Source organism: Phaseolus vulgaris, chromosome 9 (assembly GCF_000499845.2).
Source record: "Phaseolus vulgaris cultivar G19833 chromosome 9, P. vulgaris v2.0, whole genome shotgun sequence".
Taxonomy (NCBI): Eukaryota; Viridiplantae; Streptophyta; class Magnoliopsida; order Fabales; family Fabaceae; genus Phaseolus; species Phaseolus vulgaris.
This window is the reverse complement of record NC_023751.2, coordinates 17046434-17060150: the sequence shown is the minus strand read 5'-3', so window position 1 is coordinate 17060150 and position 13717 is coordinate 17046434. Positions and strand designations below refer to the sequence as shown.

The window sequence follows — 13717 nt, the reverse complement described above, 5'->3', positions numbered from 1 at the left end:
AGCAGAAATGATAACCAGCTGAATCAGCATTTTTTTTGGTTTTTATTCACCAAGTGAGGTTGGCATAGAACCGACTAATACTGGAATGATCAAACATTTTATGGGAACCATTGCAAGAGACACAAGAAGTTCAAAGGAAGTTACAGTGAACTGTCAAGATAAATTGAAAATAATTAACAAGTACAGCATCCCAGCAAAGCAAATAATGTCTCCAATCTGCCCATCAATGGTCTTCAAAATCTGTTATCGCGGCGTGCTGAGACCCATTTCTGAGAAAGTTTGAAAAGATAAAAATTACAAAAGCACAGGATTACAATAGGAAGTCTCTTCTACACAATAGAATAACCAAGCAAAGCAAGTGACGTTTAACACCAACAGTACCACAGCAAAACAACTAAGTGCCGCAGTTCGTGAAAAAATGGCTATATGAATATGTAAAAAGGCTGAAGCCTGAAGGTAATAAACGTACAAGCTAGCAGCAGCCAGCCAGGAATTGAGCTGGAATATATACACTTGAGTGTTGCATCCTTTGGTTTTACAAGAATTATAGATGAATTATTTGGTTCACATCCCAGATGTGGTTTTACACATTTACTAAGATTCTAATGGTTGTAGCTTTCTACATTTCAAGTATCAGTTCTTACTTTTGAATGGGTTTCCAAATGCTATTTATGACATGGATGAAGCCAATGAATTACAAGTATGGCGAATTGATGTCATCTAAGTTGTTCATTCTGAGAACGCTTAGGAAAAGTATGATCGTGTATGACAGAAACTGTATCAGAATTATAGAGAAAATGATAAAAGTCCCCTGACTATAGTATGATCACGCTCACAGAGCTTTAGGGGTCTGCACTTTCCAATGTCCAAAGCCCCTAACTCAATTGAAAGCATACCCCTTCTCTCGATCCGTACCATTTATAACCAACAGCATGCCTTATTTCGTATTATCCAGCCCCCTAATAACAAAAAACTAACTGAATCTAACAAATAACTAAGACCGTTAACTAACATGTACTCAATTTTGGGAGAGTTACAATCTCCCCTCAACCCTTGTGGAAATCAGAATTTTAGTAAAACTCCCAAGTGTTCTCTGGCCACACCTTGATGTAATGTAAGTGGCCTTCTTTTCTGGTCTGTCGTATGTTCTCTCAGCCCTCAGTTACTGCTGTGTTGTGCCCCCTTGTTCTCTTTAATTTGATAGCCTTTTTGTTGTAGTATATTCTACATTCTGAAACAGGTCATTCAAGTTTCATCTTTCTCTACAGTGTCTTCTTCTATTTTACCACTTTTTAATTCTCTAATTTGGGTTTAAATTTTTAAACATTTATAACTAACATGTATAATATAATTTTTTTAGTTCATACTATTCAATACCTAACCTAATCTAAATGTAGCAGCCCCACTATAGCATTTTCAGTGTTTTCCTTCCCAAGGTTGATATACTGGGTAGTTCGTTATTTAGTGTGCACTATAAAAAATGAAATACATACGATGCCTTCAAAATGGCAGAAAGGTGAATATTCACTACGACAAGTGCTACCCCTGCAGAAGTTCTACCCAAGAATCGGGATAATCCACTATGTATACTTAGTGACTTTCTAGATAGGAAAAATTAAATGCAATAATAAGAACCAGAGCTCAGATTTTGGCTTAACAAAAAATATAGTATTGCTTCAAAATGTGGTCTATTGTACGTACCTTGATATCATTTAGGTACAGATCATATTCTTAATTATGCAACCTAAGTAAGTAATCGGTTCTTAGTCAAATTCAAGAGCAACAGTGAGGGGCTTTGGAATGGCAAGTTGGTGGTGAGCATGTGTGCACTTTTGCAATGGAGAAATCAAGGCTTTCCTGGTTCATATGCATGGCCTTCGAAAGTGACACTCAACAAGCACAAACAACTTACGGAGTGTTTGTTTCTGTGTTGGAGAGGCCACTAATCAGGTTGTAGGATATATTTTGCATTAAAAGATGTAAAGATCATTTGACAAGTTCAGAACCCAAACTTCTTGTGTTTTTTGAGCCCTCAACCTGAAAGCAACATTTTACTGCTTTTGCATTGAGTAAAGATGTGATGTTATTTATGTTTGACTGTTTCATATGCTTAGTCCGACTTCAAGCTGTTGATCATGAGTCCAACATTAATTGAGTTTAAGTAACTTTAGATAGCTTTGGCATTGGATAAAAAAATTCAGAGTTTTACTACTACAAACTAGCTTTTAGAATAAAAACAGTCAAACATAAATCACTTCATTTCAAAATCATTTATGTGAGTTCAATCAAACTCACGTAAATCCATTCACCCAATCCCCCATTTTAACCAAAATCAATTTTAGAAGAGAATGCTCATTTAAAATAAAGTTTGTAAACTCCAATTCAGACACAGCCTTAGAGCTACAATTTTACTGCAATCCAACAGGTACGCAGTATAAATCAGTGAGAAAATAATAAAAGAAAAGCACACAAAAATTACGAACTTAAAAGGAAACAATGGACATAGAATGAACTATCAAAATGTATAGTACTGATATTCTCCTCCAAATATAAATTTCATTGCTCCTAATATTTTACATGCCGCTAAACTTCACTATATTTATTCACCTATCAGTTCTTCACAATGAATATGGATACAATAGTTGAGGCTACTGCCTAAGCATAACATTATATAGGTTAATGACCCTGAATATGCAATGCCAGGTTAAGGCTGATGACACTCCCCATTCCTTCACATTGCGAGGAGCCTCTGACACAAGAGTACGTCATTTTTTTTTTTAGTTTTTTATTCTCCTCTGATTATCAGTTGTTTACAATGACACTATGATTAACAATAGCTCACTGGCCACTCTCAAAGCAAAACTGCAATCTTATATTAGTTAAAAACAACCTGATAGCAACTTCCTTGTTTTGCTAAAATATAGACAGTGCAAGTTGCCTAATCATGAACAAAATGAAACAAGCATTGAGACTCCACGACATGAGAATGCCTTTAGTTTGAAAAAACTCAGTGTACCTAAGTTTGATGGGAAGATGGCATAAAGAAAAGAGGGGAAGTACCAATGAAGCTTACAGAGAAAAAAGGGGTAAAAAAGAATTGGAGAAATCAAACTCCGGGGTTGGCACTGCAGAGCATACCCTGGGACAACGACCTCGACCTACTCGAATCTATGCCTAGACAAGAAGTGAGGCGCGCCGATGACACCGCCGAGTGCAGCGGAAACAGCGACTGCAAGCAACCAAGCTCCCCACCCACCCACCTGAAAAAAAAATGCAGCATAACATAAAATCCAATTGGGTCAAAGAAAAGCGATCACTTCATAGGTGAAACGGACTTGCCTGGCCGCAACGGGAGAACGAGTTTTGAGGAAAAAAGCAGAGGGCGCGGGCTTGGAAGCTGGTTTGGTGATGGTGGATTTGATAATGCACAATGCTGGTTGCGAAACAGATCTATAACGAGAAGCCATTGCAGCCAAATTCCAGAGTTAGGGCTTTCACGAGTCACAGTTCGGGAAAGGGTTTTGCTGAGGGTTTTGTCCCTTTCACTATTCTTCTTCTTCTTCTTTCCTTTTTCCTTTCTCCTTTCTTTTACTTTTTTCTAATTCCCAAAATTTAAAAAACACAAGGTAATAGTATTTAATATGAAACTACAATTACATTTTTTTATTACATGTAAAAATGTAAACTAACTAGTTCATTTTATAAAAATTAAAATAAAATGTGATATTTTCATATACTATTATTCCTTTAAAAAATTACTTAAATTCAAATTTTGGAAATGAAAAAATATATATAAAGATATTTTAGGAAAAAATAATTAATTTTTTATTAATATTAATCATTTATAAAATTAATGAAGTACCAATAATATAGTGATCCAAAAAGATAATTTTTTTTCTGACTTGCAAACCAAACCATAAAAGATTACTTATTTTCTTTTCGTTATGATTGTCAAATTAATCCGATTAACCTGTTAAGTTGTATATACTAGGTTAATTTAACTTTTTCACCAAAAAAAAAGGTTAATTTAATTGAATTTTAGTTTAATTTAAGCTGATTTAAAATTTAGCTACCACAATATTAACAGGATCATTGACCTGATTATTATTTTTATTTTTTTTACTTTCATTTATTTAATAAATTTGTCTGGGGCTAAGTTTAAGTTCAACAAATTTTTCTTGAATGAAAACTTTTGAACAAAATAATTATGTTTTTATTAGTTAAAATTATTCTATAGAGAATTTAAATATATATTTTTTAAATCTATAAATTATATATACACAATTTCATTGTAATTTATGAAATAATTTTTATTTATTGTCTTATAAATGCTTGTTAAGAAATTTTAGCCAAACAAATTCTTGTAATTTTTTTCTATTGTTGATTATTTGGATTTAGATATTTGGCTTGTACTCAAAATTAAACAAATAATTTTTGGTTCACGATTAAATTAGTCTAATCTAACTAGAAAAATTCTCAATGCATAAACTTGAATGTGTCAAGGTTTACTTTATATTTCTAATTAAAAGCTCTCCTTTTTTTTCTCATTTTGAATCAGACAATAGAAAACGAAACGTGTGCAATGAGTTAAAAATATTAAAACTATGTTTGTTATAAACTTATATTTTTTAAGTAGAACTTCTAATTGTAAATTATTTTGTTTTAAGCTCAATTTAAATTAAAATGAATTGTACAATATCATGTTTTGTAAACATTCAGCACATGTGAAAATTTTATCAAGTTCATTATTTCTTTTGTAGTAAATAATTTCTGAATTTGGCTCTTGTAAAATTGAGAAATCTCTTTAGAGATTAAAGTAATAAGAAATAAATAGCTTTGTGTTCATCATGGTAGAGAGGATGATGAAATTCATGCAATTAGAGGTACCAAAGGGAAGGGAAAGGACTTCGATTAAGAATTACATTACACCTATTGAACACAACCATACCATAGCCATGTTGCTAAGGCCACTGTAACGATGACTAATCATGCAACAAGCTCAGGTATTTATCATATTAGGACATGCTTCTGGAATGCTGTCAAAGCAGGGGCAATCTACCAGTCACTGCATCCACAGATGATTTTGGTCCTGACAAAACAAATGCATCAGAAAGCAGCACATTACAAAAGCTGTCAACAAAGAAGAAAGGTAGCAACTTTGAAAAACATCAGCATCAAATCCAAGACTGTAACATTCAATTGTTTAATTCATTGTATAAGCATTTGGATTTTCTTGCAAGTGTTTTTGGTCTTACATGACATACAAGCAACAGGAAGCTTACCAGGTCCAACAGCAAGAACAGTTTTTGATCCTGCTAAAACCTGAACATATAAAAGCGTTAGCAATGATACTATCAAAAGCCACAATGTGAGGATGTGAGAAGATGAAAGAAAACCCTTCAACAGTCAAGCTGTTGCGTTACTAAGTTACTATTAACAATTACCCAAGGAGAATTCGGCACTAACTAACTATCAACTCTATATGCTAACTTTATTTCTAGGCAAATATGAAGTATTACCTGTGTTCTTCCTGCGTCAGCAACAACAAATGTAGGAAGGCCAATACTCTCAGCTGCTTCCTTCAGTTTATTCCTGATCAAAAGAGAAGTCATCAATGCAATGTAGGTCTTGTTCTACTGAACAAGTGAATTTACAGTATCCAGATTAAAATCACATGCTTACATCTCTTGTTGATTCCTGCAAGTCACAACTATTTTGGGCTGGCCACACTGTTCCCATTGTCTCAGTAGAGACCGATTACTGCAAAAGTACATGGTGCTCAAGTTTATTACATCAATAAACTTGCTGGTAGAATTTATTGACATATAATAACATGGCTATGAAGTATAGCAAAATCACAGGAATGAAATAACCATCATTTTCACGTTCAAAATGAAACGTTTTAGAACTAAACATCTCAAGTTCCTATTTTCATTTGCTTTAAGGTAAGGGAAGTTATTTTCCTGACCATAACCAACTTTACAATATGTATCTAAAAAAACTGACAACCATCCCAATGCCGGATTATGTGAAGTTACACACAACCATAACGGCCATCATGCAGAGCCTACAAAAATTGTCCTGGAGGTTTAACAACATGACACGGTCTTTCAAATATTATGTTAACCTAAATGTGGTCTTGTTTCTTCGTGAAGGAGATGCTGGTGAGTGGATTGGCATGACTCAGGAGGACCACTAATTAGAAAGCTAGAAGATGCCCCAATGCTTTGAAATGTACACTAGTCAGAACAAAAGTACCTTTGCATTAACTCAGCATACATTCCAGTGGCAGCATCTGCAACAAAATGTGAATGTAAAGGCAGAAACTAATAAACAAAAAGATGTAAAAGGTAGTAATAATAAGGAAATTTGTAATGGGTGGAAAGAGATTCTGGACAAATTTGAGATAACAACACTTCCAAAGTTAACAACAGCTTTATATCTTACGAGCACATTGGGATGCAATCTTTCCAGATTTCATCTTTAAGTCTTGGCGAACAACCAGAACCTAACAAAGAACCGTGCATTTTTTGAAATCAGAATTGTTTTTCATACATACAATACAATGGTAAATGTTTCTAACAATTAAAAGGAATGCATGTTACATCTATTTACCCTGCCCATAAATTTTATGAAACAGAAGAGTAGTTCAATTAATCTAATTATTGAGTAATTACATGCATGGATACAGAAAACTTTGTATATACTGCTGCTTCAGATTAATTCTAAAAAAGTTTTAAAAAAAATTATAAAACTTATTCCTGGGTTTTGTTCAGTGATTTCGCAGAGAAAACTGTTGACATGTATATTACCTAAGCTTAATCATCAATGATCAAACAAGTTCATTCGGCAAACATTCCTCCTGATTGAGAAATAGCAGATGGATAGTAAGGGCACAATTTCAATCATGCATGTCCTTCCAGTAAACTTGAATATGACTTGCTTACATGATGTACAAACAGTCAACTACAACAGAATTACAGGCATGGAATAATACGAGAGAGTGGTAAATGCGATGAAATGACAAACCATTTTAAGTTCTCGGTCACAATTGCTTGAAAATGAGGGTTGCTCTTGATTCTTGGTCGATGGCAATTGTTTTCTGGACAAGTTATTTCTACTGGGCTTTGATAAATCTAACAACAACCCAAAAAGGAAACCTATAACAAGACCTGGAATGAAGTTCTCTGCCTTGAAACTTCCTGCTAACCATTCTCCCTTTTGCTTTTGTTGTTGCTATACAAACAACACCCACAACACTCAGACAAACAAATAGCATATTCAAGGTACACAGCGTATCAAAACTCACAAAATGGAATTGCCATGGTTCCCAATATATAAGGGGTAAAAAGAAGTAACTTAAAGATTGAAATTTTGGACCACCCATGGTGAAACATTTTGTATTTCAAAAACTGAATTTCCCTAAATAAAACTATGCGGATATAGCGAAAGAGGGTAACACCCTGTGTTTGTTCAGTTGTTGGGACAAAAAACGCGAAAGAAGACAGATATGGGAAGAGAAAGACATGAACTAACCTTATCCCGAGGTTGATTAGAATTTAGGATTGAAGGGAACATGGAGTTTTTGCAGTGAAGGAAGAAGGAACATGAATGGGTAAATTTGAAATGTCTGGAACTGAAAAGTGGTATTATCTTAGTCTTAGGCCAAAAGGTTAAGCGGGTTTTGAGAAGATGAAGATTTACTGGTGGCTGCTTTGGGCAGTGGAGAGACCATGCCGCATTAGAAATTTAGAATTGAGTTTTTTCATTTAAGGAAGAAAAGGTTTAATGATTATGCTGCCGGGTTTTTTTTTTTTTTTTTAACTCCTTCTGTTGGTCTTTTTGTTATTTGTGTGTTCATACTATCTGAAATTTCTATCTTGATCGTTAACCCTTTTTTTTTTTTTGGTTATATTCTATCTTCAATTTTCTCAATTAAATGATAACACTTTGAAACTAACACACTTCTCTTAAATGACGTGTTGGTGTTGAATATTCGTATTGGATATCGACACTCACATGACACTTGTATGACACGTATCCATGAAGTATCTAATTCAAAAAGTATTTGTTGAATTTCTGAAAATTCTCTTAAATGACGTATTGGTGTTGAATATTCGTATTGGATATTGACACTCGCATGACACTTGTATGACACGTATCCATGAAGTATCTAATTCAAAAAGTATTTGTTGAATTTCTGAAAATTCTAGTACAGTTCTAACATAATTTTAAAAAGAAAAAATACATTAATTTTTTAAAAACTCAAATTTATTGTATAAATTTTTATTATGATTATAAAAAAGAAACAAATTCTTTTGAACCAGTCATGAAAAACATCTTTCTACTATAAAAAATTATTTGAAACATACTTGTGTACATAAATATTTATTATCAATTTATATAATTCATAATTATATAATATATAAATTCGTATCTCCGTGTCCTACATTTTAGAGATTATACGTATTTTCACGTTCGTGTCGATATGTCTGTGCTACCTAGCTTATAACTCTTCAATTATATAATTTAATTTACATACTTACATATATACTGCCATTTGATGTACCATTTGATGAAAATAGAAAAAAAGATCATTCTCTTATTTATTCTATTATCAAAAATATTATTTTTATAACACTTTTTCTTTTTTTTTCAGCTTCTTATTTATTTAGCTAAATTTGTGACTTTTAGTTAAATCGATATTGGAATATCTTAGTTGGCATACATATACTCTTATCTCACAGCACGTCAAAATTATACGAATTGAATTTTAGTATTGTACTAATTATTTCGTGCAGCTCATGTGAAATCTAAGATGGATAAGCTTTAAAAATAAAATAATGCATTTAATTTATTTATTTTTAAAAAGTAGCTAAAACTGCATATATAACTAATAAAAAAAAATCTTTTACTTTTATATGATTTTAAAAAGTATAATTTTAGACTTTATAAACAAGCTAGCTGTAGAATTTAGTATAACTTTTTATCCATTTCATTTCATGATCCATTTTTTCTTTCGATGTGAAATTAAATACTTTTTACTTAAAATTTGTCAATATAATTACAAATATCTAAAATGAAGTTCAATATGTTTTTCAATTATTTTATTTGAAATTTTTGATAAATTAAAAAATACATATTTTTATTTTATTTTATACTTAAATCATTACCCACTTTATTGAATCATTTATATAAGTAGGTTTATGGAATTAAATTAAATTTAAAATTTACTTTATAATATGATATTAGATTAATTAAAAGTTTATCCTAAGGAGTGTTACAAAAGAACCGATTTTATGGATAATAAAAATAGTTGCTAGAAAATAAATATGCTTTTTCTTACATAACATTTTTTCTTAAAAATATATTAAAGCAGAGTTTGAAAATAACAGAGGCTATATCCCTAATCCCTATGCTCAAATACAGAGTGCCATCTCCATTTTTCCTGAATTCTCCAGAGATTTGTAGTTTTATTTCCCATCCCTCACTTTTTCTTCCATTTTCCATTCCTTCTCGTTACTCCTTCATCTTCTTCTTTTTCTTTTTCGTATTTTATTAATATGCACAAAACCAATTTCACTGTGACCAAATTGCGCAGCTCTAACTTAGTATGTGATTCGTGGTCAGAGAGAATTGCTTGTCAGGTGCATCCTATTACCCATCTTCTTCTTCAGTTTCGTAGGTTGTTCTTGTTTATTGTGGACGTAAAAGCTCTTGAAAAGTTATGTTGCAAATATACAGCTAGGTTTCACATCCATTTTGTGTGATAAAAAATGCAAAAGGTTATCAAGTGCTAATATTTTAATGCAAGTTCCATTATATTAAAATTTGTTGAAAATTTATAGACATGAGTTATTAAATACGAGTTATAAGAATTTGTGATTATGAATGTGTTGACTCAATCTCAAGTTTGTATTTCCCCTTGTTTGTTGGTAATAATGCTATTATTCTATACCATTCTGGTTTCTAGTAATGCTCTTTTTTTCCTTTCCTCAACTAGTTTCACCAGGTCAAATTATTTCTTTTTTCTTGCTTTCTTGGATGTTATTTGTCGTTTATTTACTACTATATTTAATCCCCGAACCTCAAACAGAAGTCTGAAAGTTAACTATGCAGTGTTGAAATTTTTGGTAGCAAAGCTGAATCATTGTTATGTCGAAATATTGTGGCTAGAGTTGGGGACTGGGGGAACAAAGGGTCTTGATGTTCTTGATTATTGGTCTCTGGATCCCTTTTAGATGTGTAATTATATCTATTTGTAGGTTTAGAACACAATGACTGAGTGAGTGGATTGTTTATAAGTGATCTTATTACCACTCACTGAGTCTTTTAGAATAGCATTTCAAAGGTTCGTGCAGAGTCAAAATTGTCCACCTGCACTCTCAATTTAGATGTCTTCTACTGTTCTGCCTCACTTAAGATCCGTTTGCCTTCTTAGCTTTATTTTGAATATCTTGATCACTAGCAGCTGACTTGCATTTGTGATCTTGCAACATGGCAACTCTTTGTTTAAGATCTGTGATATGCTCCAGGTCTGCTTCATATATATTTTCCTTCCAACATATATTTTACAATCTCCAACTCAGTCAGCACTTTTGCATAGTCGGCAACTTGGGCCTTGAATCCTCCCATTCTTAGACAGCAAGGTTTAAACCCTCATATTGAAAATCTTTGCCTCTATTACTTCTGTTAAAACCCTTTTTTATCTGTATTCCTGATATTTTATATATACATCATAATGTGCCATTTTTATCTGCTTGAAAACTTAAAAGCATCATGGTTGAAAATGGGTTCTTTATTAGCTTTTGCATAAGTTTACACTTTAATACTATTTATGTCAATGTTCAGAATAAGACTCTCTTTATATATGTTTTAGAAAATATATCCTGTCGTGTATATACAGTGTTACAATATTTTTCAAGTTTCTTAGACCTGGTTTGGTTAGTGTAAAATGCCTAAACGCCTAAACGCAATTTTAGGCATAACATAACCCTGTTTTATATACAATAAAATAAAGAGAAACTGTATAGTGAGTAATAGTTTAAATTAATAAAGGGTTTAATATAATGTATCGTGATAAAACCTGTATAAAAATTACAAACCTGAGAGTTGAGCAACTTCAATGGGGCAATACTATATACACTATTCTGAGGAGACTCCAATGGCGCAATACTATATACACTGTTCTGAGGAGTTTATCTAACCTTAACTTTTTTTTCCAGGTTAAAACAACATATATCATAAAGCACTTAAACCCATCTATTCAACTCTTGAAAAAATTATAACAATTCACTTTTTAAAAATTATTCTTTATCCTTGGCTGAAATTTATTGAAACCAATAAAATATTTTAAATATTATTTCTTTTTAACAGTCCACACTTACTGTATTTTATTTTAATTAATTTTAACTAATAGCATATAATGTTAAAAATAACGTGTTCAAACATATATTATTATAACTCTTTCCATTTGTTGGTAATATTTGAAAGTTACTTTTAGGTATATATTCATTTTTTTTTCTTTCTAGCATCTTTCGATCGTATTTTCTTGATATCTCTCCTTTTCTTTTTTATCATCATATCCCTTATTTATAATTTTCCTTTTTCTTTCTTATTAGAAAAATTCTGACACCGTTAGATTTATTTAGAAAATATTTTGTAATTTCTTTTCCTCGGGGACTTCATATATTATTTTTCTTTTCACAGAAAAAAAATTATCTTGAGAGGGATGTAAGGAAATTGCCTGACTCAAACCAAGTGCGTAGAAGGGACAATTTGGTCCCACTTTGTCACTATGTCCAGTCAATTCCAAGAGCACTTTCACTAGAGTGTTAAGCATTTCTAATAACTTGGCAATCTAGCTACCTTCTCTAAGTTATATAATAGTCTCTGAAGTAGATATTCTTGATTTTTAAAGGTTTTTCTTTTTATCAAAGTCTGAATCATTATCTAAGTCACAAGAATCTTGAAGAATTATACCTGATTGACAAAATACATATTTTAGAACTAATTTGATGTTTAAATACATAAGAATACAATGCATTTTTTATGATTCAAAACATATATGCTCAACATCTGTTTGGATCAATTCAACCATTTATACTGTTCTATTTTGCTTTACTTTAATGGCAGCAAAAGTAAAATTAAGCCAAAACGAAACGAAACGAATTGTGTGGTAATAGAAGTTTTTAGGATGAATCACATATGCACTAAATCATAATGCTCCCACTGACATTTTTATTAGATGATCATGTTAGGATCAGGGAAGACATATGGATGTAGACAGAAGAGTGTAGGGAGTACTAGGAAGAGAGAAGAGGAATGAAAAAAATTGTATGATGAGATGTTAAACATTTTACTGTTGAGTTTATTTATTAGAGCGCAAGTATCTGGATCTGTTCTTATACTTTAACCAAAGTGCATAAGAAGTCCTCATAGGAAGTAAAGATTATATAGTAGAAATTTGAAATTGGAAGCCCTCTTTTAGAAACCATCCATGTATTGATACGTGTTAAATTGAATGTGGTGAAGTAAATAAGAAAGTGTGCATTGTACGTATGAGTTACAGGTCTTGGGATATATTGCTAAAGCGTGCTGCATGGTTTACCACCATTGTAGGGAGAAAAGGGAAGTTGGGAAGTAAAGGTTTGGAATTGTACACCTTACAAAATTCCCTGCCCCATCATCCATTAATCTTATTCCTTCACGTGTCCCCCAAAACTACACAACGAATCCCGGCCACACCCCTCCTACATAACCCTCAACCAACAACATATTCTCCTTATCCTAAATCCTTATTCAACTAACCAACAACCTTAATTTCCCCATTTCATTCTGAACAATGGAATCCCATGCCTCCAATTCCATTTCTCATTCTAACCATAACAACAACAACAACAACAACCATCATCACCATCACCACCACCACCACCCTAGGTTCAAACCAAGCCAACCCATCTCGGACCGGATAGTCCGTGCCCTCCGCCACCGTCTCCGCCTCCTCCACCGTGCCGGCTCCACCTTCTTCATATTCGGTGCCACTGGTAACGTCTACACGGTCACCCTCTCCTCCACGCCCTCGTGCACCTGCCCTGACCGTACAACCCCATGCAAGCACATTCTCTTTGTTTTCATTCGAGTTTTGGGCGTGTCCCTTGATGACGTGTGTCTAAGGAGGAGGACCCTTCGACCCTGCCAGATCGAACGCCTCCTCGGCACGCCCACGTTGCCGGAGGCAGTGGCAGGCGGCACCCTCCGGCAGAGGTTCCACCAGCTCTTCTTTGGCGGAGGGTCAACGAGGCCAAAGATAGAGACGGAGGAGGGTGCCACGTGCCCGGTTTGCCTTGAGGAAATGGGGAAGGAGCAAAACCTGGTTGCATGTGGGACATGCCGTAACCCTATTCATGAAGAGTGTTTGATGAGGTGGAAGAGAACAAGGGGAAGAAGAACGGCTAGCTGTGTGATTTGTAGAGCGAGGTGGAGGGACAGGGTGGAGCAGGATAAGTATCTGAACCTCTCTGCGTATGTTAGTGAAGATGACATGGGAGAACCTGCTGGGGGACTCTGCACTGGCTGAGTTTAATGTACATAATGTTTAATGTGGTTAAAGAATCAAAATCAAAACTCAATGTTTGTTTGCTATTTGTAAAGAAGGGTCGGAAATTGTGTATGTTGAAATTATGATCAGTCAGAATAGTTGTGTATTGTTTCTGTA

General features: G+C 33.4%; 3 protein-coding genes across 5 annotated transcripts; 1 reads left to right on the top strand and 2 right to left on the bottom strand.

The window, feature by feature from the left end:
• LOC137821869 (protein NONRESPONDING TO OXYLIPINS 2, mitochondrial) lies at positions 1–3587 on the bottom strand. 2 transcript variants are annotated; one of them, XM_068626659.1, is made up of 3 exons: positions 3340–3587; positions 3074–3260; positions 1–269 (listed from the first exon to the last, which is right to left on the bottom strand). In XM_068626659.1, the coding sequence occupies exons 1-2, from the start codon at positions 3465–3467 to the stop codon at positions 3107–3109; spliced, it is 282 nt and encodes a 93-aa protein (XP_068482760.1). In that variant the 5' UTR covers positions 3468–3587; the 3' UTR covers positions 1–269; positions 3074–3106. The 2 variants fall into 2 exon arrangements, with proteins under 2 accessions (XP_068482760.1, XP_068482761.1); XM_068626660.1 differs by having other exon boundaries at positions 3139–3260.
• Positions 3588–4791: 1204 nt separating this feature from the next.
• LOC137821519 (uncharacterized) lies at positions 4792–7767 on the bottom strand. The gene is made up of 8 exons (XM_068626147.1): positions 7537–7767; positions 7030–7236; positions 6448–6508; positions 6259–6295; positions 5683–5760; positions 5520–5592; positions 5283–5322; positions 4792–5089 (listed from the first exon to the last, which is right to left on the bottom strand). Exons 1-8 carry the CDS (start codon positions 7576–7578, stop codon positions 5040–5042), a joined length of 588 nt encoding a protein of 195 aa, XP_068482248.1. The 5' UTR covers positions 7579–7767; the 3' UTR covers positions 4792–5039.
• Positions 7768–9413: 1646 nt separating this feature from the next.
• On the top strand, positions 9414–13717 carry LOC137822475 (uncharacterized). Of its 2 annotated transcripts, none has more exons than XM_068627365.1 (2): positions 9414–9647; positions 12622–13717. In XM_068627365.1, exon 2 carries the CDS (start codon positions 12845–12847, stop codon positions 13577–13579), a length of 735 nt encoding a protein of 244 aa, XP_068483466.1. In that variant the 5' UTR covers positions 9414–9647; positions 12622–12844; the 3' UTR covers positions 13580–13717. The 2 variants fall into 2 exon arrangements, with proteins under 2 accessions (XP_068483466.1, XP_068483465.1); XM_068627364.1 differs by having other exon boundaries at positions 12572–13717.